General features: G+C 41.2%; 2 protein-coding genes across 2 annotated transcripts in view; one reads left to right on the top strand and one right to left on the bottom strand.

The window, feature by feature from the left end:
* Nucleotides 1–1,058: 1,058 nt before the first annotated feature.
* styk1a (serine/threonine/tyrosine kinase 1a) lies at nt 1,059–11,737 on the bottom strand. The gene is made up of 10 exons (XM_061059682.1): nt 11,454–11,737; nt 8,518–8,573; nt 6,174–6,389; nt 5,820–6,056; nt 5,276–5,451; nt 4,538–4,618; nt 3,953–4,164; nt 3,268–3,308; nt 2,906–3,002; nt 1,059–1,989 (listed from the first exon to the last, which is right to left on the bottom strand). The coding sequence occupies exons 2-10, from the start codon at nt 8,570–8,572 to the stop codon at nt 1,794–1,796; spliced, it is 1,311 nt and encodes a 436-aa protein (XP_060915665.1). The 5' UTR covers nt 8,573; nt 11,454–11,737; the 3' UTR covers nt 1,059–1,793.
* Nucleotides 11,738–14,714: 2,977 nt separating this feature from the next.
* LOC132991058 (chloride channel protein 1-like) overlaps nt 14,715–24,439 on the top strand; it is a 36,230-nt gene continuing 26,505 nt past the window's right edge. The window contains exons 1-3 of the mRNA XM_061059638.1: nt 14,715–15,022; nt 23,931–24,222; nt 24,308–24,439. Coding sequence (XP_060915621.1) covers nt 14,915–15,022; nt 23,931–24,222; nt 24,308–24,439 — 532 coding nt within the window. The 5' untranslated portion in view covers nt 14,715–14,914. The remainder of the gene's footprint in view (nt 15,023–23,930; nt 24,223–24,307) is intronic.

The raw sequence follows: 24,439 nt of genomic DNA, 5'->3' as shown, positions 1-24,439 counted from the left end.
TAACTGTGATAAGTGTTTAAATTTGAAGTTTCTTTTAAAGCGTTGTTTGTGAACAAAACCAGAAAGTCTGTGACGAGACGTCGGCCGGCAGCCACCGTGGACCTACATACAAAAAGACTAAAAACGACCTGAATGAGTGAGCTGGAGCGAGTGAGGACACCTGAAGATATTCTGTAATAAGTGTAAAGTTTGCCTTTCTATTTAAGTATCTGTTTGCTGCCTTTGTTTCAGCTTTGGACTGTAGGACTTCTGTCATGTTCTCTCTCTCTGTGAACCTCGTGGCCTTTCTCACTAGTCTCTACGATCGTTTTAGATGAGTCTGTTTTTTAAACTGCTTTTCATATCATTCCTTGTTTTATATATTAGTGCTTACTTTTCTACGATTGCTATTTCAAGCAATGACATCCGTTGCCTTTCCCAAAAAAAAAGCGTGACTGAATAGTAGCGACAACTCTCCGTCTTCCTCATTAGCTTCGTCACTTAGCGTGTTATTACCAACAGTATTTATCTTTCTAGCTAGCTTCCTTTGGCTTTATTGTTAGTGACTGTGGCTACGACAGTATTTTCCTCTAAAAGGGGAAGAAGCTTTGTGTGTTGTGTGTCAGCCGGCTCTGGATTTTAGGAGCGTTTAAATCAGCAGATCCCTCAGCATTTAGTGAAAACCAAAAAAAAAACCTCTATTACAAATAAAGTCGTCAAACCATTGAAGTTCTGCTGTGATGACCTGAGTTATATCCGTCGACCAGCAGACTACAGCGACCCTGTTCACTCAATCACTGTTATCCCACAAAGTAGCACTTTTCACTAAAAACTCTTAAAAGGGACTTTTTTTTAAAAATACAGAGGCTACTTCAGAATCAAAATGTGTTTGATTGCAGAAATCAAAATCTTGATTTAATCTCGGAGGGACTGAGTCGGACGGGAGAGGCTAACAATACTATCATGCAAATAAATAATCAAGGAACTGTTCTTAAACTGTGGCGTCTGTGTTTTTATTTAAGAAATCAAACTGAGCTGACCTACAAAGGTCGTGTATGGATTTCCTTCAGGACAAGCAAAACCATTGAACGTTTATTTTTTTGCAGGGCCCCTTGTCTTATTCTCTGCCTTCAAGCAGATTTCATGGATATATCTGGTTTCAGTAAACATAACATATAGAGCAGATTTTAACACAAAGGGTGTTCTCGATGCGTTTGAATCATCGACTTCTGTAACTCCAGCTCCATTTGTCCCCAAAAGGGCAAGCAATGTATTAAAAGGACAGAAAAATACAAAATACATATTGACATTTTAACTTTGTAATTATGCAAAACTCTGTAAGGCTTTCAGATCACAAACAAAAAGTAAAAATCCCCATATTTGCCACAAAGAAATAATGAAAATGGAAATAAAGTATTGTGGCTTTCATTTTCCAGTGTTAGTTTGAATAGTATCCTATCAAGTGCTTTCATCTTGGCTGTGCGTCTTTAAAAAGCTTTGTACATATCAACACTGGTCACAGTAGAAAAGTGAATGGAACATGCATTTATCAATCTTTTAGATATCCGCTGTTTTAGTTAAAGTCATATTTACAATATATATTACTCTCTTCTCAACATATAAAGTGTCTGAGTTTTAAATTTTCAATAGCAAAAAGTAGCAATAGTTAAACATCCTTCATAAACTTTTATAATTCATTATATTAAACAATTTTGATAAAGTTATTTTCATGAATTCTTCATTTTTGCAGCAGTCCTCTGGTCTTCCCAACAACAGCACCAGTAGTCAATATAGTCCTGACTGATAACAGCCAATCAGAGAACAGCATAGTTGTGTGTTTCTCCATATCCCGCCTCCCTCAGGTATCTTTCGATGTTCATTGGTTCTGGCACTCTAATAACATTCGTCCCATTGGCTGATCGCTCTCCCGCCTGAAGTTTTCCAATCAGCTCCGACATTGAGAAACGTTGCTGGGGGTTCCAACTGCAACAGGACCGGATTAAGGAGTACCTGCAGACGAAGGTGAAACACTGTTTAATTTTTATTTGGGAGATTAATATTTATTTATTATTTCTACATTATGTAACAAGTTAGTAAACGCGTAATCACACTGTTTTATTAAGATGTCACACACCCGTTAACCGTTGTTTTCCCGCTTCTACCAGTCCATTACTTTTACTGTACAAATGATTTACTGTTACATTTAGTTAGGGTGTGAAGTTTTTAAAAATAGACAACATGGACACAGAAATACATCAATAAATATATGAATATATTTATTTATATATTTATTGATGCATTTATTGAATTATTTATTTATACATTATTGTATGCATTTCTCCCAACATTTATTTATTTATTCATTTATTTATTTATTTATATTTAGTCATTTTTTGTCCCTCATAGATTTCGGTAACATATCAAAGGATATAAGAGGTATTACAGCTTATGGTACATGATAGTTTTAGATAACTGTGTAAGTGAATACTCAACACAAAAGGAAACACAATATTTTATAATAAATTGTGATTTTTAAAACCACTGAGGCATTATTACATTATACTAAGGGGCAAATGATTTTGCATTAGGGGTGGCTGTGGCTCAGTTGGTGGAGTCGTTGTGTCTCAACCTGAAGGTCGAGGGTTCGATCCCTAGCTCCTGAGCAACCCCGAATTGCTCCCACTGCTTCATCGGCGGTGTATGAATTGGATTAGTTGCTTCTTTTGGTCTCACAACATAGCAACCTCTGCCATCAGTGTGTGAATGTGTAGGTGTGACATTTGGTGTAAAAGCGCTTTGAGTAGCCAGAAGACTAGAAAAGCACTACACAAAAGTCCATTTACATGATTTGTCGCAGATAATGACCGTTTCCCAAAATGTTTCTAACATCCCCCAAATTGTAAAACCTTTCTGCTGTTTATCTTACAGGCTGTTTGAGCAGGTTGTTGGCCGCTTGAGATGTTTTCCTCTCTGTAGATACTGCAAGAGTTCAGTCGCCATGAGCTGAGCAAACGGTGGGTCACCTGCATACGGAGGAGAAATCTACAGTAAGAGTCAAGTCGTTTACTGGACAAACACAAACATACGGGACAAATAAATATATCTCTGAAATGAACCTGTAGGAGCAAAGCATTGTGAGGTTTTACTGACTGTGGCTTTGATTGTGTTAGTGGTGGTAATGTGTAGTCTTGCTGGTAATAGTGATTAAAAGTTCCAACATTTTACTTTCTTGTTATGTATACTCTTTTCACATTTCTTTAAATAAACAATGGAGTTGACAATACCTACCTAATGTGACCATTTCATAGAGCAGGATACCAAAAGACCACCTGTGAAGCAGAGTTAGAGATGGGTGTTTTATGTCAATAAAAGGGATTTATTTTAAAATATATCCATTAAAGTGTATCGAAGACAAGAGACAGAATAAACAGCCGTTCTTGAAACAATAATTCTAAAATTCATGTGAAGAGCGTGTGAGCTTTTGGGGCCTAATTGAAGTTTATTTGAAGCTTCACTGCGACATCTAGTGGCTTTAAAGCTTGTTGCAGTTCTTCTTGATCTGGTTTGTTACATTGATTATAAAGTGTTCACTTTTTTAATCTCATGTTCAATTTAACTTATAAAGGATGCATTTTTTAAGGTTACATTTTTTGGCTCCATTCAGAGACAAAAAGTGGACTGAGGTAAAAATCAGGAGAGGGAGAGCAGGAGACCAAAGGGAGCCACAGGTCAGACCCTAACCCAGGATTAGATCACCATAACCTCCACACATGGGGGTGCGCGCACTGAGCACCAGGCCACCGGCGCCCCCTCACTTCAATTCCCACAGATCAGTTTATCAAACACTCAGATGATAACCTTCAGTATCTCAGACTCTCTTTGATAACTCTGTGTAGGTCGTTTCACTCGTACTTTATATTCACTCTTCATCACTGTGTCGGTTAATATTCTCACAGAGGACTCGGACACTCACACATCACTGCTCTGACTGACAGCTCTCCTGCCCAGCACCTCGGGGGCCTGCCACTTCTTCATCTCCACGTCCTCTCCCGCTCCCACGTTGGCCTGTGTCCTCCTGCGGTGGGCCGAGCCCAATCGCCACAGCTTGGCTGTCAGATCTCCACCAACCAGAACACTGCGAGCTCCCACGTTGCCATGGATACAGCCCTGACTGTGCAGGTACTCCTTGAAGATGTTCAGACAAAGATGGAAAGAGGAACTTTAGGACTAATGAGTTGTATGAAAGTTTCACATTACAAGATTATCAACTACATGTAGCTTTGAAAGGTATATACTAGATTTGTACTTAATTCAAATTCAATCAGAATATTTCATACATCCAGACAGCATAATGGAATTGACACACTGTGAATGTTTAGACAGTTTTTCTATAAATGTGAAATCAGGGAAACATTTAAAGGGATAGAAACAAATGAATAACAAAGAATATAGTCGTAAAGAGAGATATGCATGGAAAACAGGGAGATCTTTCTGTTTTTTTAAGTCAATGGCGCAGTGACGAACACAGACAGAGAAGAGGACATCTTTTTTAACTAACCAGAGCAGAGGCCACCTGTCCTGCCATCGTGAAGATCCTCTTCTCGGTCATCTCACATGAAGACTGTGAACTGGAGTTTTCCTTCAGGGACAGAGGAGAAGAAAGACATGAGAAACAAGTCTCCTGTTTGTCATGTGACATACCTATCTCCCTCTGTCATAATGTAAACTAATAATCAGCTAATGATTTGATATCGGTGTTCACACTGTTCCTGTCAGCTTCAGCTTTGAGTCTCTCCTTCAGTGGTAGGATATAATGCACAATACTGCCCCCCAGAGGAAAAAGACAGCTATAACTTTAACTTTACATGATTTAATGTTCAGTACATAATAACTGTTTACATTTTACTGCATCAGGCAACTTTTGTGCCACTGATTCTGAATACCTTTTATTTTACAACCATTTTCTATGTTTTAGACCTTCAGTTATCAGAGAAATTATGTTTTTTTAAGATTGTTTGTGGAGACTCATTGTTCATTTAAGCATGGAATTACAATATGCAAATGTTTCTCTGCCACACTACACTATACACTATCTGCCCATTTAGCTTTTCACAACTTTTCACACTAGTGTGCGGCTTGAGATAAGCTGGTTCTGAAGAAGCCTGCGATAAAAGCTCTAAAATATTGCTTCCTTAGAGGAGCACTCACTGCAGTTTGTATTATAAACCTCATAAATAACATCATGGATAAACCATTATGGGAACATTTATTTCAAACGTGTCTGTGACTCCTGTACCTGTCGACATCTCCACAGGTAGCCCAGCAGGTCTCTGTGCTGCAGCTCCTCCACCACTATCATCGGAGGCTCTGAAACCACACCGAGCAGCGCTGGTAGGAAGGGGTGTGGACCCAGTCCTGACACGAACGAAGCAAAACCAAAGAAGTCCTGCTTCTCACTTCTGTTTGCTGTTTCTGTGGAAAAGGTGAGACAACAGACAATCCCTTTTTATTTTCAAATCTTTCACTTGTCAGAAACATCCTGCATGATCAACTTTAATTTTTAAAGGATTTAAACGTACTTTTTCAAATAGTGCCGTGAATAATTTACACATTTTGAACGTGTTAAATCAGTGAAGGATTCGTCTATTTGATGTTTTTAAGACAGTGGAAAATTAAACCAAAGCACAACCAGGGACATATTATAAAATGTTAGTGTAGTGAACCAGTTATCAGAGTGTCCTCTTCTCTCTCAGACACTGATATGAAAACTTAGCTGGCACACATTCAGTAAAAAAGTTTGACTGCGTTGTCTGAGATTCTTCCAGCTGCAGTATATTTACCTTTCAGCACCCTCAGAATGACGTCCCTGTTCTCCATGCGAGCTCTGTACAGGCCGACTTTGTTATCAGGGTCGATGGAGAAGTGTAACGGCAAGGCAGTGACTTGGCTGAAGCCTCTGTTGTGCCCCTCTGTGGACATCTGCGGTTCTGCAGCCAGAGTTGGCCTGACATTCTGCTGCACTTCTTGAACTGACATTGGCAGCTCTTCATGTTCCAGTGGGTTAATCCCTGGGGGAGCTTTGGAGAGGAAGAGAGAGACGTTTAGCAGAGTTACAGATGTCTGTGTGTAGTTCTGTCAAAAGACTGAAACAAGGTTAAATGAACACAGAGACGCATGCATGCTCGCTTGCTGACCATCAATGCCCCGCAGGTGATCTCTGCGGCTGGGCCTTTGTGTGTGCGTGTGCCTGTGCGTTGAGCTGTGGTAGCTTTGATGTGTCGATGTGTTGATCCGTGTGCGCCTCCGTTCAGGACAATACCTCACTATGCACAAGGACAGTAGGGTGACGAGGAAGCTCAGGAGGAGCAGCACAGGGACGATGATCACGGCCAGGTCATGCTCTTTTGCTACTGAGAGAGGAAGAGAGAAGTTCACATGTGAATGTCAGGGCCGAAGGAGGCGGTGCACTTTCAGGAGTGTATAAGAGCAGATCATCATTTTGGTCCTTTGTGGTTTCTTTTACAGAACACGTTGTATAAACACTCCTGAATTTATGACATCCATCTAACTCCATTCTTCTCGTTTGCTGCCGTCTCCATGGTTATGTTTGCTGTGCTTCCTGCTTCGGTCAGCTTGCTTCCTGATTGGCTATTGCTTTGTTCCACCTGACAATTCACAGGATTTTTTATTCGAAAATATTTCAAATTGGGGCGCAGGGTAAAATCACTCTTAACACACCTCACACCACGGGAGAATCTGGAAAGATAATCAGGCCTTTGCTGACTTTGAGCAAGGGAAGGGGGGCCTAAATTAGACCCGATTATCTTGTAGTTTGTACCCCGGCTTAAGAGGTTTGTCTAGTTCAGTTCATCCATGTTTTTTACTAATGTTTGAAATGTTCAACTGGATGAGTTTTGCTCAGCTTGTTTCTCTGATGATGATTAAGAGATCATTAAAATCCTTCATCTGGAACACTCGTTAGCAGCCAGTTCCTCGAGGAAACTGCAGTTCTACTTTGGATACTATAAATATGTTATTTGTGTTCACTTTAAATTCCTCCACTAGCATTCATTCATTCATTGATTTCCTTACATCACTCCTAGTTAACTTCATCTTACACACCTTCTGTTGTCAGAAACCTGATGTCAATCCAACGTTGCTCGAGGGTTAAAGACTTGAATGTAAATTCTTTGCTCTGTGTAAACTTCATGTTCTGGTTGTGGCACATTGTTAAGAGTGGTGAGAGATTTACAGAATATCATCAATCAATTTTTGAACAGCTCTTACACCCAATGGTCGTCTTTGTTAAACTAAGACTTCTATTATTAGGTGGACAAATATTCAGCTTAGCATAACCTGCTGAGGATTAGTTTAATAAATCATAAAGATTGAACAGTGCCCCTGTACTTTTAATGACATCATCTGAAGGTTGGGTGTTTTAACGGCGTTGTAGACAGGAGCCCTTTTATAACAAAGATGTTATCAGACCTGAAAAGCTCATTTCAGATTCTTCTTCTTTGTATCTGAGTCATAACTCTTCTTTGACTCACTTTTCTGTTTTAACTGCTTAGTTAGATATCTGCTTCTATTCAATTCATTAAAATACTCACTGACAGTTAAATCAGTTTCTGCTTGAAGGCAGGGAGAGCGAGTGATTTATTTGAACCTTTATTCAACCAGAGGAAAACTTGTTGAGATTAGAAATCCTCTTTAATAAAAATGAAATGATAGGAAATGTACAGGGGAGAGAAAGATGTTAAACTAAGGCTGTGATTTAAAAAAAGTACATCTGAACAAAAGATTAGAAGAGGGTAGAAGGAATCAGCCATAGTGAACCAATGAGGAGAAAAGATGGAGACTCAAAAGAAGGAAGAAAAGTGAAGTGTCATGTTGAAGCTCGTTCCTCATTCTGGGAAACTCCAGAACTGTTCTAGCTTCATCCCAATTTAGCTGCCAAATGTTGAAGTTTAGTGAAAGTTCAGCTTTGTAAAAAACAAACACAGGATCTCTTTTGATTGTAGATAAGATGAGATATATTGATTAGTGTGTTGTCCCCCAAGGGAAATGTGTCTATGACTCGGTCATCATGCAAAACCTGTAACAATTCCACATGTACATAAAAACCTTCCTGCAGCTGTTGCACGGCCCCTCTGCACATCACCCTACATCACCTCTTATTCAGATTATTAACGGACATCAGCACAAATGAGGGACCCTGAATATTCTCCCAGAGGGTCAAAGTTGAAGCTCACAGTGAAGAGTGTGGGTCGGGTCAGACTGTATTTTCTCTGCTTGTCTATCAACACACTGTTCATAGAGTGTTTGGAGAGATGGGTGTTTTTAATGATCTTGATTGCAGTCTGCACAAAACAAGTGATCTGTGATTTCAGCCGAGCAGACAAGTGACCACACCAGAGCAGGCTGTTATCCCGATTGTAAAGAGAAATCTGAAGATTTGTCAAAAGGAGATCAAAGATTTGAGGTGTGAGGAGGAAGTGTAGGAGGTGACGACGAGGAGAGGAAGAAGTATGTCCTTACTGCAGAGCTTGTCATCCGATGCACACAGATTATCGCTGGAGGAGTTGGATGACATGCTGGAGAAAAGAGAGAAGAGATATATCAACATAACTTTTAACTGGTGTAAGAGATCAGCATTACCTCAGCTCAGCAGACGTCCTAAATCCCTTAAGCTGGGACTGAGTGCAACATCTCTTCTAACTCTTTACACAGGAGGAGCAGGATCACTTTTTATGTTTTTGTTTTATTTAAAATGTTATGAAATTTAGAATTAAATTGCTTATTTTGACAATTTAGGCCCCATGTCCACCTGGCGTTTTTTACAGGCAGAAATGCGCTGGCTGTGCTCTCGGAAGTGTTTGCATGAAGCGTTTGTTCGCTGAGAAGAAAAGCACTGCATGTCTGTCCTGTCTCCATGACAACAGTCTGTTGACAATGACATTTTGCAATTTTTTTTAATTTGAGATTTTTTATTTTCCGATCAGACACGGAGCGAGGAGGATGAGGGTTAAACAAAGGGTTTCTAAGGAAGAATCTCAACCAGCACTCCTTTTTACTGTTTCTCGACTGAGCATGTCTGTAGACCCCCTCTCACAATAGCAGAGCAAACGGGTACATGGGAGGTAGAGCAAGGTGATTGTTTTCTAAAAGGTAATCAATTGTCTCACAATGTCTCAGTTGTCAGTTGAACTAGAAATACAAATTATTTTAAAGGGCAGCCTTTAATAATCCGAGGCGGCCCGACAGGTTGAACTTGGTTCACTTGGTGAACTCTGACATAAGAAGTAGAACTTGTGATTACAGAGGTCGCCCTCAATGAGCACATTTGATCTTGTAAATTTGAACTTGTGCTCCAGGTCAACTTTTCCAACAAGCTTTTTAACAGAATTTGTAGATATTAAAATATCTGTGTACATATTCAAATCATGGAGGTTACAGCTGCCACAGAAACCGTTTTGTACGAGTCGAGGCACCAATACTGTTGTCCGCCCCAATCCCCTCTCATTTCTTTAACAAATGAAGCCATGAGTGAGGTTTCTGTGGTGCTCGGGTCAAATCAAAACAAGGCTCGTCTTCGATGCAGGAGTTCACAACAGTGGCACCAACATAAATATTACACAGAACGCCTCCTCCCAAAGCTGCTGTTACTCACTATTATCCCAATCTGAATGTCCTTTCCACATTTGACTGTTCTTTATAGATTAAATAATTAGTGCAAAGTGAGAATGTAAAGGGGTTTTATTTGTCAGTCACCTCTTCAAATCATTTTTTACTGCAGTCCAATCCCAGTAACCAAATTTTAAAGATCACCCATCTTTCAATTAGGGGTGGGAAATAAAATCGATTTATGTAAAAATTGAGATCCTTATCTTTTGAGATTTTAAATAGATTCATAACTTCCAAAAATAGATTTTTGTTTGGGGGCTAATCAGTCACTCCTTGCTAAGTGCTAATGCTATCTCTTCAAGTCAGTAGAATGCAAAATGGAGCAGGAAGTAATTCAGCCGGTCTCACAGACTGGAGTACATCCTGAAGTTCAAAAATAGACTTTGAATCATGAATCCAGAATCGTTTTAAATTGAAAAATAGATTCTCAATCGAATCATGAGACACCCAGAGATTTCGCCGTCCTTGTGTGTTCTCTCTTGTTTGCGGTTTCACTGAACACAGGTGAAGGTGTTCATCACATGTCGTGGTGGTGATGTAGAGATTTAAGCGTTGTGGACTCAAACGAATGAATAGGTGTGTGTGTTCTGAAGAAGAAACTACCTTCATGATGCACATCACAATCCACGCTGTACAGGCCATCACACTGTGATAACGTTGGCCTCTTTAATCAAAACATGGCTGCCTTTGTAACAGAAGCTCTTTTTCAATATGTTCTTCCTCATTTCTACATGTTTCATGCCTGGAGTGTCAGGTCTGGGGTCTCCCCCTCTTTTTGTGTGTAACATGTTTAGAGCACCCAACCCTTTTTATTTATTGACATGTTTTCATCTGTTTTACCGACCATGAGCAACCAACAGCTGATGAGTAACTTATTTAGTAACTATAGTAATAGTTAACAACATCAATTAATGAGCTAATTATAGAAGCTTAAAATCAGAGTGAAAACAGTCATTACCTACCGTACAGGTTTGTATGTGACCTATATGTGTTAATAATAATGCTGTGTCATCCTCATCATCAGAGTATGGAAAACTTTGTGGTGTGACACACACACACAGTCATACACACACTCGCCTTATGAAACCAAACTGGTATTGAGCATTTTTAAGGAGCGAGCACTCTGACGCGGTGCTCGGCGCTTGTAAAGGATGGTTGCCTCTAAACCAGTTAGTCGACATTGTTTCTCTCACGTCCACTTACACCCCTCCTGCATCAACACATACCTGAGCTTACCTGCACAACAAAAGACTGGGTCAACTCGTCACACACACACTCACACACTCACACGTGATAAGAACAGACACTTCAACATGCTGTTAAAGACACACAGACATGTGAAAATGCTCAACAAAACATGAAGAGTAAACATGTCACATATGATTATACCAGAAATGTGAAATGTAAACAACTATACCATTAACTCAGACAAACAGTGTTTTGTTTTTCAGAAGATATAATGCATTAAAACACGTACTACACTTACATATAGACATGTGATAAAATGATGTTTCAGAAACAAACTCTGCTGTATCAGGGACATGAGAGCTAGAACCCCAAAGTGAAAGCAGACACTTGTTGTGAGGGAACTCTTCAGGAGATTTAGAGTAAAAAATTAGAAAATCACAACACAAATAAGTGATTTCACTGCTTTTCAGTCAAAGTTAATTAGTTTCACACACACACACACACACACACACACACACACACACACACACACACACACACACACACACACACACACACACACATGTTCTGATTCACCTTCACAGTTTTACTGTTCATCTTACCTGGCCAACTATGAGGGACTGCTCAGGTGTCAATCTCTGTGTGTGCTACTGTCATCCAAAACGTGTCGTCTGCTGTCTCCCCCTGAGCCATATAAGCGAAGAGTTGAAAGAGCCGTCAACACCCTCCTCAGTTTTCATGTTTTTGTAGTCCGTCTGCAGCATATGGTGATATCCACGGGGAGACACATCTCTAATTAAAACAGTGGTGATGTTACAGTCTCTGTTTCTGTTTCGCTGTCAACAGCAAGGTGTGTTCTTCTTTCTGTCTTTCCACGACTCTCTCTCTTGCTCTTCCTCTCTCTCTCTCTCTCTCTCAGTTTAGCCACACCCACACCTCCAGCACTTTCCCCCCCCCGTCACCTTTATCACCTGTACACACCTTGTAGTCGGTATTGATTTAACGGTGAGCTTGTCATTGTCTTTCATAGTTCAAGTCTTGTTGTGTGTGTGTGGAATGCTTCCTCACAGGTTGCTGTATTCATACAATAGAATAGAAGTATATTTAGAATCAGAATCAGAATCTGGGTTTATTGCCAAGTACATTTACACATACAAGGAATTTGACTTGGTGTATTGGTGCTAAACAATTAACAGGGAAATAAAGCACATTTCATTACAGGTAAGCTCAATGTGCTACCTTGTAAGTTTATCAACGTGATAGACTTACAAGGTCGAGAGTCAGTGACTGTCTGTTTGTCACCTATGATGCTTTCAATGTCGTCTCTTGTATGGACACAACAGAGTGGACTGTAGTGTGGGGGGGGGGGGGGGGTTCATACCCTGTTTAAATTAGGTTAGGTAATATTTAAATATTAGGTTTGAATATAATAACTCTGCTTCATTCTCTAACTGATTGTAGTGTGTGTAACATGTAACTCTAATCTGCCCATCTTACTCCTCTTCCATTCTCATATCAGCACATCCACACACACTTGTTCCTCTCCTCTTGACTCATGAAGCGTCAGTTTCAGTGCGGGCAGACGGACGCCGACACAAACACTTGAAGAAATCTTGGTGTTCATGTGTTACTTTAAATGTCAGCTGTCCTGTTCTATCGGAAAGGTATCCTTAAATGACTTCTTTCCCTGATTTCCACTATCCTATTTCTACCCAAAAATAAATCTAAAATAATCAATAAATCTTTTTTTTTATTAACTTGACCTTCAAGGGGTGCGGGCCGCCCTGCTAATATAATGGTAGAGGAAACACTGAGTTTCAACATGAGATGCCGCACCTCAACAGTGCATCCACAGGAGGGACGTACCAGCCCTGTCTCTCAGATGGTGGTTATATACGGATAAAATAAGAAATAAATGGACCGCAAATATACTTAACCAGCTGCAAATACACCTAGGCCGCCCGACCGAGTGTCATGTATGTGTGGGAAACACTGGACTGTAATGCATAGTTCAGATATCATTCACACACGGCCTGCTCCGACCTCCACTTCAGCAGCAAGGAAGTGTGGACAACAGGAAGTGAGGAACACAAAGGAGAAATCCTTCCTGCATATTATCACATCTCCCCCTATCCCATTTTTCTTAACAATGAGGAAGGTCCTTAACCTGCTTGTAGTGGCTGTTTGTCCAAAAACAAAAAAAATCTAAATAAATTAATATCAAACATAATCAAATGACCACTGATGCACCGTGGGGGATGTGATGTACGCAGGCAAAAGAAGTCCAACGTCCATGCAAGAGATCTGCTGTTTTTTGTTGGTTTATTTGGTTCAAAAGAAAGCAAACAAAAGAACAAAGAAAATCGTGGCTCCTGCTGCCCTCTTGCGCTGGTAAAAAACCATAGGCCCACCCAGTTGCATGCTGGTCCTCTACCTGCCTCTGGTGCCCACAGTGTTACCCAAACACCTAACAAAAATACTAATGCAAAACTAAATTTACTAAACAAACAACTAGCAAAAGAAAATATTACCCAAAATCTCTTCTAAATAAAGAAAACGTGTAGAATAATTAAATAAACAACACTACCCAAATATTAGTGAACTAAATACATAAACTAATTCTAACAACAATGAAATAGCTCCAACACTGCTCTTTTGAAAAGCGTCTCGAGGTTACACTTGTGAATGAATTGGCGCTATCCAAACAAAGATTGGTCGATATGTGTAGAAAAGACTTTAAACACACAGCGCAGGTGGATGATGACAAATCTATTTTACTGATATTTGTTGTTTTGGTTTACCACGTTACCTTAATCCATCTGGTTCCCCTCAATGTCTGTTTCTTTCTCTATGTGGTTGTCATAGCAGCAAAGACACACACAGGTCAAATCCTCCACTCTTGGAAAGGTCTACTGTGTCATTTTTTTAAATTCTTGTTTTCTCACATATGTATGTGGCCTGGTAGCGAGTTGTATTTGATGGGTTTTGAGAAAGAACGTTTGTCGTTGTTTGTATTTCAGAGATTTATGTGAAACCTGTTGGATGTTCTGTCGAGCAGTGGGTTTGTTTGTTTGGATATTTTGTCGTCTTGTACCTGTTTGTGTGTATGAGATCACCTTTCAGAAATGAGTCTTTGACGGCTGGAAATCGATCTCAATTTCAAGCTTCCAATCGTCACACGAGGTTTTGTCGTTTGACCGCATAGTTCTCATATTTCTGTGTCTCGTGTTTCTAAAGGAAAGAATCTTTGTCGCTGTATTTTTTTTGTTGTTGTTTAGAAATAGGTATACTTAAGTTTGAATGCCTTCAAGTATCCTTAAAGGAAAGTGAAGACAGATGAACAGTACATGACTCATTGATGTTTGTTGGTTTCTCATTTGTCCACCTTAAATTTCAAGGCAGTATGATGTTTGTTTTGTAATATATTTAAATAGTAGACAAAGCAGGGTGTGCTAAAGAGTGTGACTAACTTTGATTGACATGTTGTTACCATGGCAACCTCTTAACCACGAGGTGTAGAAATGTGTCTTTGACCCCTGTGCACTCACAACTGTTGTGCCCTGAACCAACGTGTGATGTCGGGGTGGCTATGTCCACTTATTTTATGAGTATGGAGAACACTTGCTGTGACAGGAAAACAGGTTTACATGGCGACCCACCTCCCACCCTTTACACACAGGTGCTGCAAAAGAATGACTCAGGTCTGATCAGCGGTGCGTGAATCTCCTACCTCACCTATTTAATCATTCTTGTATTTATTCTTTCCTGTTCACTGCTGACCTATCTTCACAGGCGTGGGCGGTTAGCATGGGGCACAGGGGGTAACCCCAGCTGGATTCACTTTACACCGTGTGAGAGTGTGTGTTTGTGTTTGTGTGGGGGTCCATGCATGTGTATGACTATGCCTGTGTTGCAATGTTGTGTGTGTGTGTGTGTGTGTGTGTGTGTGTGTGTGTGTGTGTGTGTGTGTGTGTGTGTGTGTGTGTGTGTGTGTGTGTGTGTGTGTGTGTGTGTGTGTGTGTGAGCACAGCGTCCTGGCTGTGTGTCCAGCGCAGCCCCGGTAATGCTGAGACAGACGCTGAGCGGGTGGGTTTATTTTTGGGTCAGTGACAGTGTGTCAATGGCCGCAGATGCGTCGGAAAGGAAGGCTCTGAGATACAAGCAAACCCTGGTCAGTGTCTCATTCCTCTTCTGTCTCTCTCTCTGTCGCTCCTTCTGTCTTTTTTAAGCCCACTCGTCTCTCTCTCTTTACTGTTTCTGTCACCTCTGTTTTCTGCCTATATTCTCTTTTCTTGACTTACTCATGTTGCTTTCATGACGCACCTGCACTGGCAGTATACACAGCATGTGAATGGATGAAGCCTGTCCAACTTCTCACCTATGTGCCTGTGAATGAGCCTCTTATTGTGTGTGTGTGTGTGTGTGTGTGTGTGTGTGCGTGTGCAAGCTGAGAAATGGTGAAGACCAATTAGCTGATGTATAACAACAGGGTCACGCAACAGGTGCTTAGACGCTGTGCACCTCCTTCACCCCTGATCTTGGCATGCACATGCACATGCACATGCACAAACCTCCACGCACATACACACTTTGTGGCCGTCTTGCTTTTTCCCTCTTCGAGCGCCGGCCACCTGTTTGCTCCGCTCTCTGCGCCTTGTTACTTAGACCCTGATTGGTCTCAACACAAGCAGGAAAGAGTTCTCTGTTTGCATGATTGTATGTGTGAAAGTCTATGTGCAGTATGTGTCCTTGCATGTACAGCTGTGTGCATGTACAGATTGTGTGTGTGTGTGTGTGTGTGTGTGTGTGTGTGTCTTTGGCAGAAAGGAAACCTGATCATGTATTTGCTGTGGTGCTAATCCTCACCATTCATGTGGTTACATGTATCTTCTGGTACGAGCCCGGAGCATCTCCTCCATCGCTTCTGTTTGTTCTATTATAGAACCCCGATGTTCTCGCAGTTAATTGGGATGAACATTAAGAGAGCACAAGGATGGAAACACTTTTAGTCTGTTATGCAATTTGATACAATAGCCCAGGAATAATCCCTTGTTATGAGTTGAGACTGTTTATATTGAACGTGTGCCAAGCACAAGCATTGTCAGGAGCATGCTTTCAACCAGCCAGAGGCAAAATGGAAAAGAGATCGCTTTTGAATCTTCCAGTTTGTATTGGATATTTTTTAATGTTCTGTTTCTTTTTGAGTTTCCTTTTAATTTTACACTCAACCTTTTCCTGTGTTTTTATCCTCCAGATAAAAATCTAATGTTGAATGATACCTAACCCTAGTTTTCAATATTTCTTTACACAATTTGCATACCTTGATAAAAGTAGAACATAGAAGTGTTTGTGCAGCTCACGCTGTTTCTCCCATTGATCTCTGTTAAACCGGGTGTATGAATTATTTTAGCGGCTCCTTTTTGTTCATCACAAACTTTTGATAAAGCCGACAGAGGATGGCGATGTGTTTGAGGCCGAGTCTGAAAAGCTGCGTCACTTCCTGACTGCTGAGGAGCCTTTTGTGACTCAGTTTCCTCACTTTTATTAACGCTGGCATGTGGTGCCATGTTGACACTAACTTATGCTGAACAGTACTTTCACAACACTTTACCAACGTTTACCCTCCACAAAAATACAGGTACATCATCAGTGAATGAAACTGACTTAGTTATAAATCTAAAAGATTCACAGTGATAGAGCTCAGCTGAATATGTAGTTGAGACTGGAGGACGGACTCACGGCTAAGGGGCCATTAATCAGAATTACAGATTACTTTGGACAACATTTCAGATCAGTTCCAATTGTTGAATTGTTTTCATATATGATCGTTCTACTTTCAAATGTTTAAATAAAGCTGTGTGGCCTCTCCTGCAGCCCTGTACAACGGGGGAATATTTGAAGCTTCTTTCAAGAAACTAGTCTGGATTTCTCAGTCTGGTTGTGTTCATTTTAGAAATACAGACCTCCTGAAACATCTTAGTAACTACATTTCAAAGTCTCTGTGGTGCTGACTGGCGAGTATGTGAGGACTTGTGATCATGTTGACCTATGGAGTTTAATGGTCGTTGAAACCTTATGCCTGAGAGTGGACCAGGAAGTGCAAAGTCATCCGACCTGTGTCTGGGCCTAAGTGTGTGTGTGTGTGTGTGTGTGTGTGTGTGTGTGTGTGTGTGTGTGTGTGTGTGTGTGTGTGTGTGTGGTAACCCTTATTTTGTGTTACTGTCTTTGTGTTTTGGAAGTATATTGTGCGTTGTGTCTCATCATTAAAGGTCCTTTTTAAATCCCGTTTGTTGGCCCACAGACCAGATTACATTTGAACCATTAAAATTACAGAAGAACAAAAAATGAGCACTAATGCAATCCTGCAAACACACGGCCCAGGAGTCATTCAAAGAATGCATGGAGTTAAACCCTCCTCTATTTTAGAAGACCTTCATATGCATTAGGTTTGACTTCAGATGACAGCTTATAACGGCATGCGCTCACATTCAGCCGTACACATGTGTCTCTGCATGGAGGTATTTGGACATCAAAGAGCTGACAAATGACGTTCAAAGTGACTTCATGCGCACAATGTGATATGATCCAGGTTGGAAAAAAGATCAACACCATATCACCCTCACTACGTCGTCAATAGATATCTTGAAATATCTCTCAAAGCAGAGAGGATTCAGCTGATTTATACTGCTGACATCTTTTCAATAACGTCACACAAGAGTTTGGAGCATTTCATCTGAATGAAGCAAAGCAGGAAAAAAACACATTATGTGCATTTCCATCCTCTGCTGTTATGTGGAGTTCATTCTGTCAGCTGATTCTGCTGTCAGACAGAATTTAAAGGGTACATATTATGATGTTTTTCAACATATATTTGGGTAACCTGAGTGTCTGTTGACCCACAAAATGTGAAATGAACCCATCCAGTCCTTTGTTTGTGGTCTGCAGAAGTCTTACAACACAGAGAAAAATGCTCCTTTTCAAATTTACTCTCTGGTAAAATAAAAGTAATGAATTCATTTTTAATACGCACCCCAGATGGTTTAGATAAATGTGGAAACTCTGATGGTTTTAGTTGGTTTTATAATTTAATCAGGCTGTTAAGATGTAATAATCCTCAATGTGCTCAGTGCTGCTTCTCAGCATGTCGCAGTAAAAACCTGATAAGTCAAAGTAAGTTTGTCATTTTACTGAAACCAGCCACGTCAGGGCCCTTTGCTCTACCCTGGACGGAAAGAGAGAGAGAGAGAGAGAGAGAGAGAGAGAGAGAGAGAGAGAGAAAGAGAGAGATTGTTGATGCATGTGAACCGAGGAGGAAACGCTCCATGAAAACAAAGGTCATTTAATCCTGATGTAAATCTGAAGGTAACAACTTCCAGGTAAACCACTGAAGTGAATGAGCAGCGTCTCTCAGGTAACGGAGACAAACTGAGGGACAGCTGTGTTGTATGAACAATCCTCAGCAGGTTGAAGAGGCATCGTTATAATATCCCCTTCTCATTTATCCCAGACAGATGTGATGTGATGAATGAAGGTCGTTTAGTGATTTGATCAGATATTAAGTCCATACATGTCTGTGTGGCTCATTGGGAAAACATATTCATGCTTACAGGGAAGGTTGATGCCTCTGATGTTTTCTAGAGTTTTTATAGCAGCGTGTGATGACGATGACCCCCGCTGTGCCGTAAAACACAATTCTTCTTTCCTTCAGTTTTATTTGAACCAACACTGTGTGTGTGCTCAAGGCTAGACACATATTAAGAAAAAAACATCTTTATGTGTGTCTAGCCTTGAATGGCATACAAAGATAATTAATTCAATTAATCGATGATGATGATGGACTGTGCTCCCCTCTTTAACGCTCTCTCGCCGTCACATCCTCAGACGTTATTCAGGAAGTGTGTGCTGAATGGTTTCGGGGAGTGGTTTAAGAGGGAAGCATGCGGCATGTTGACATCAACAGGATGACTTGATGAAAAGATTATAACTGATATTTTCCTGTCAGACGATTTAGAAAACATGATGGAAATATATCTGATATGTTTGGTTCATGTTGTAGATCTGATGGGACACCATTTTGAATCTTCAGAGGAGTTAAAGAGCAGTTTTTTTTGTCCTATTGATTGTGTGTGTGTGTGTGTGTGTGTGTGTGTGTGTGTGTGTGTGTGTGTGTGTGTGTGTGTGTGTGTGTGTGTGTGTGTGTGTGTGTGTGTGTTCTTTTACCTTGAAGTGGACTATTTCTGGCTGCTTGTCACTTCACAGCATTTCATATGTCAAGCCGTTTCTTAGTGGGCTGTGTTCCTTCCCGGGGGTTTTGCTCTCAAACTGAACATCCTCTGGGTGTAATATGTGCAGATCCAATCAGCCGTTTGAGTCGTTTTTTTCCGTTTATAGATCGCCTCTTTTAGTCCATGAGGGACTTGAGGACAACTGAAAGGAAAGAGAGAGTGGGACGTGGGAAGACTGTGGAATATGATGAGGCTCTGAAAGGTACACTGATGGTGAGAGAGAGAGGAAGAGAGGTGTGGGAAGTGTAATGAGGAATATTGGATCGCACTGGTGCTAAATTTAGCGCAGAGTTGTGTTTCAACAGGAGAGAGCGGGGGGGGGGGAAGAGCGGGTAAGGAGGGGGGCACTGAAGGAAGGAGGTACAAGTGATTAGTGCAGAGTAGAGTTTCACCGGTGGAGAGGGAAAACAGGAAGGAGAGGTAGAGTGAGGTAATGGAGGGAGGATAGATTTCTGACAACATAACATACTCTGTGGCTGCCATGTTGGAGGTCCTCCTGTTCTGGGTGGATAAATAGTGAAAAGCTGTTTTCATATCTAAACATGTAACTGAGACGTGTCGCCCTGAACAGGTCTTTCTTCCCTGGAGTCAACCTGGAGAGGATGCGTCAAAGACACGGCCTCTTTTGGGACCTGCTCTGCTGACTGAGCTTAACAAGCGCCCCTGTAGTTGTTATTTAATATAAATATATTATATCAGTTCCCTGTACCTCACACTGCCTGGGGTCATATTATCCTCCATCAAGCCTCTCTGCTTCTGTCACAGTGATGGACGAGTGTCCTGTCTGTGGTACATTAGCAATGATCACAGTAAAAGTTTTCATGGAGGCAGCAACACCTTGGATTCCTGTTAGGATGCTGAATTCACCTACACCTTTTCATTCATTCAACCTTTATTTATACTCGAAAGATCATTGAGGGGCAACCCTCATTTACAATGACATCGAGTCATTACAGAAATAATTAGAAAACAGACATTAAATCAAAAAGAAAAACAAGAGACAGATAATATAAGACTTCTAAAATCAGTCTAAAAAAGGCTAAAATGTACTAAGATAATTAAGCGAGTACAAAACTGCAATAAATAAACACACTTATGTAAAACAGTTACAAACAGAGGTTGGGACGCTTAAAATCAGGTTTCTAAAATGCCCAAAAGGTAAAAGGACACAGTAACACATATTGGGGCCAGGACGACTTCGCCCTGATAGCCCTCATGGAGTATTGGCCAACATGGAAGTAAAGTTCACATTCTGTCATGACATTTAACCTGAATGAGACGTATCAGTGTGACCCTCTCAAAATGTTGGACTGAAGAAATCTGTACACTGCAGAAGTATTTTATTATTCTCTGGAAGAACTACATAAAAACATGTTTCATTATAAATAGGGGTGGCCATTTTCAGTACTTTTAATATGTAGTACTCTCATTACCTAATGAACAGGTAATCGATTACTCAGTCTGTTGGACATGGACCTCCCAGACTGCCGTGTTTCCTGCATCATGCTGCTCATCAGTCCTGCATTAGAGCCGTCCACATGTCTGTATTAACAGCTCCCGACATCTTTTTCAATCTCAAAGCTACGTTTTGTTAGCTGCTATTGTAGCTTGTTCTACGGCTCCACAAACACGTCAGCACGCCTTCTCCACAACCCTGAACGGGAGAATATCTCCAGTCACCATTTGTCATTATGAGCAGGCTAATCCTCTCCACCCGGATATCTTCACAACCACATGTGATGAAAATTCTTTCTCTTTTTTTTTGTTTTTTTTCAATGCTGATCTCCCCAGTCTAGTGATGACAGGAGCAGTGGAGTTGGCCGATTATGCTCCATATAAGGAGGAAGGATACTTTATTTTACTCTCATTGTTTTTATACCGGAGCTGCCAGGAAACATAGTTCAGCTTGAATTAAACATTACATGGGGTGTGAAGAAGAATCAGTTTGGTTATCACAGGTGTGGTGTTGACAGTGTCATGTATCCGTCTGGTAATATTTTATGGTAAGGTGATAGTCAACCCCTTTTCAGTGCAGGTGTGTGTGTGTGTGTGCTTTGTGTGTAATGTCCTTGCAGCATTTACACCCCCCCCCCCCCCTTCCTGAGAACTCAGGGAGTATTGTTTTTAGTTCCTCTCTCATAGATTAATCCTGTTCTCTCTGTACTCAGGACAATATTTTGTGTTTAACATTAAAGCATCATCACGTCCCGCCTAATTATGACATCTAAGGCGGCCATCGTTTGAGGCTGTGGCGTGTGCGTTGGCATTCAGTGACAGCACGTTGTGTATAATGGAGATCGAGTTTCGCATCACCTTATGTGCTCACATAAATGTGTGAGTGGGAATGTGTGCGTGCGTGTGTGTAAATCCATCCATCCGTCACTCCCATCTGTCCATGATCAAACTAAATTAGAAGCTGATGAAAGGTTACAGCTCGGCCATTCAAAGTGTCCACACCAGACACTACTTACCACCCTGTCACTTGTATTCCTGGAGTTGCATTGTGTGCTGCTGATGTACAAACAATACGTACGACCCCTCCTTTTATATTTGTGCTGCAGAGCTTACTGTTTTATAAAAACATTTAAAGGTTTATTAATGGGATTTTTTTTGCCTTTATTAAGAGATGTATAGTTAGAAATCGAGGAGAGAGAGAGAGAGAGAGTGGAATGACATTTGTGAAAGGAGTCAAAGGTCACAAGATAGCTATAGTCCTCGTCGCACGCTGGCTTTTCAATTTAAGATGGCTAACTTGTGTTTATTAAAAAAAAAAATCATGATATGTAATGTGGCCGTCTTTTGTGCTGGCAGCGCCCAACTTTCAAAACAAAACCATCGCAGTTCAGTGTTTTCAGCAGCTGCACTCACAGCGCTCAAAGTTGTAAAAGTTCATCCTTCGCAACAACGCTGCGCTCTAAACGTCGCTTATCCATCAATGACCAATCAAAATCAAGAAGGGGCGGGACTTCTGATGTCAGCTTTGTCAACAACAATGACAGAGGAGACACTAATCTGACTCGTCTTTTTCAAGGGAGCAATTTCCAGGTATGAAGCTGCTGCTGCTGACACCGAAGAGGAAGGTTAACTTCAGTCAATACGCTCTGTTGAGGAGGCGTGCTCTGAAACGGACGTTGTGTGCGCTGACATCGCCTACAACAGTGTTAGTGGACGACACAGGCCCTTAGTGCTGCCAGTGTCTCAAAACTCTAAATAAAGCTGCTGATCATCAAAGATCTGTGCCGATAAATGATGTCTGAGGCGGCCCCAAAACAGTCTGCGTCTCATACACCGCTGTGACTTATATTCCAGATTTGACCTACAGAAAGAAGAGCGGGAGGAGGCTTGTGTTTGAAGCACATGAGATCTCTTTGGGTTAAAAGAACAGGATGGAACAAATGCTCGAGGCCATCCGCTACAGAAAGAGATATTTGTGACGGTGACAGAATGAACCAGAGAAGAGAATTAATCTCTTCCCCCGGGTCGCCCAGGCAATTTTCATGGAGTCTGTCCAGACAGGAGGTGATAAATCTGGAGGCAGAGCCCGTGTTTCCGCTTCCATTAGAGCTGTTTGGGTCAACACGTGGTTTCTTCTTCTATTTATAAAATGGACTCATTTCTGTCAGGGTGCCAAACAGAGAGTACTCTCACACTCTGCATTCCCATATGCCCAGGGACTACCTGGACATGTTTATTTCTGACATTTGTATACCTCAGAACGTGTTGGCAATCTTCTGGTAACACTTATTTGCTGCATGAATCATATGGGTGCAACTTTGACCATTTGTCTGAAACTCACAACTGCATGTTAGTTAACCGGACTTGGACGATATGATTTGGATCTGATTTACACAACTGCCTAATGCAGCTCCGCCGTCTTTAAGCCTTAAGACATTCATATCGACTCTGCAACAGTATACGATTGATGTCTGAATTCACATTTCATTACAGCGTAGCAAAAGCTTGAAAAAGAACGGCCCTGCAGGAGCTCCACATACACACAGACAGTCAGATATGCACTAACACACAGCACTGCTCTCTGATCCGCTGATCTCATCTCACCCCCGTCACACCTCTGTTACTACCTCCTAACATGGCACAGAGGTGGGAACACTTAGTCCCCGCATTATGTCTCCGTCATATTGAAAGTGAAACGTCATGTGCAATTCAAGTGCAAAAAGAGCAACAAATAGCTATTTGTTGCTCTTTTTGCACTTGAATTGCACATTTGCACACCTCCACTTTGCACTTTAATAACTTGAACTTGAATTTCCATTCTGGTCCGGGCTCTTGACTAATTTTATTGCATTGTTTTTATTTGGTTTTATATTTTGCTGTGTTGTCTGATTTTGTTTTAAAATTCGTTTTGGTTTTATGGAAATGTTGTCCTTTTGTTTCTTGTCTTCTGTGAGCTCCTCTTGCAACGCAAATTTCTGTCTGTTATTTCTTCCTTCTTCTGTAAACGGATATGATGTCATGATTGTTTATCCCCTTAAACATATATTGTTTCAAACTGTCTAATTAAATCCTGATACGTATGTGAATAGGTTGTGTTTCCCAGCCCCTGATAGTTAATGTAGTTTTATCTGTGATTACATAACAGCAGGTGAGCTGTGTGCAGAAGTTTTTTAATTAAAAGCATCATTTTATATTGAAACCATCTATGCCGACGTTGTACTGATTGACAGCTGCTGTTTCCCGTGTTTGTGAAACAGGCTCTAATCAACAGATGATCATATGATGAGTTCTCTTCTGTACTCACTGATTAATGAGTTTATTTACTGATTTAATTGACAGCTCTATGGGGAGTACCAAGAGCACCAAGGAGGCTCGGGCAGACGGGAGGCCACACGCCTGCTGACAGAGAGACAGATCAAAAAACATGGCAATCATCCCCGCAGCCACGGGAGGACACGGCATGGCCGCCGTGGTCATGGACAAAACGGATACCACGGTCGGCACAGCTTTTACAGCAAACAGAGGAACAGGCGCCAATCCAACATGGAGGCGGAGCCTGCTGAGGAGCTTACAGCCGAACCTGACATCACATCCTCTATGAAGAAGAAACGCTCCTACTCCAAATGTAGAGGTGAGCAATCCTGCAGGAAAAGTGAAATGATAAAAAGTAGAGATGAACACTGCTGCGTGACTTCATGTTTTTTATTCTCTGTCAGACTGCATCGCACGGGTCCAGAGATTCCTTGTGACCAGGTTGGGAGAGGACTGGATCTTCCTGGTTCTGCTGGGCATCACAATGGCGCTGGTCAGCTGGAGTATGGACTATGCCAGCGCAAAGAGCCTGCAAG

Source organism: Labrus mixtus, chromosome 16 (genome assembly GCF_963584025.1).
Source record: "Labrus mixtus chromosome 16, fLabMix1.1, whole genome shotgun sequence".
In the NCBI taxonomy this organism is placed as follows: Eukaryota; Metazoa; Chordata; class Actinopteri; order Labriformes; family Labridae; genus Labrus; species Labrus mixtus.
The sequence above is the reverse complement of the archived record's forward strand: the minus strand, read 5'-3'. Positions and strand labels throughout refer to the sequence as shown.

Bases quoted from the DNA above. Each gene is read 5' to 3' on its own strand.
- styk1a (XM_061059682.1), bottom strand. From the start codon at position 8,572: ATGTCATCCAACTCCTCCAGCGATAATCTGTGTGCATCGGATGACAAG. The intron at 6,057-6,173 runs GTCAGCAAGCGA...TCCTCTCCAAAG, and splicing joins TCACCTGCGGGGCATTGATG to CTCCCCCAGGGATTAACCCA. The intron at 3,309-3,952 runs GTGAGTGTCCGA...TCTGCTTCACAG, and splicing joins GTCAGTCAGAGCAGTGATGT to GTGGTCTTTTGGTATCCTGC.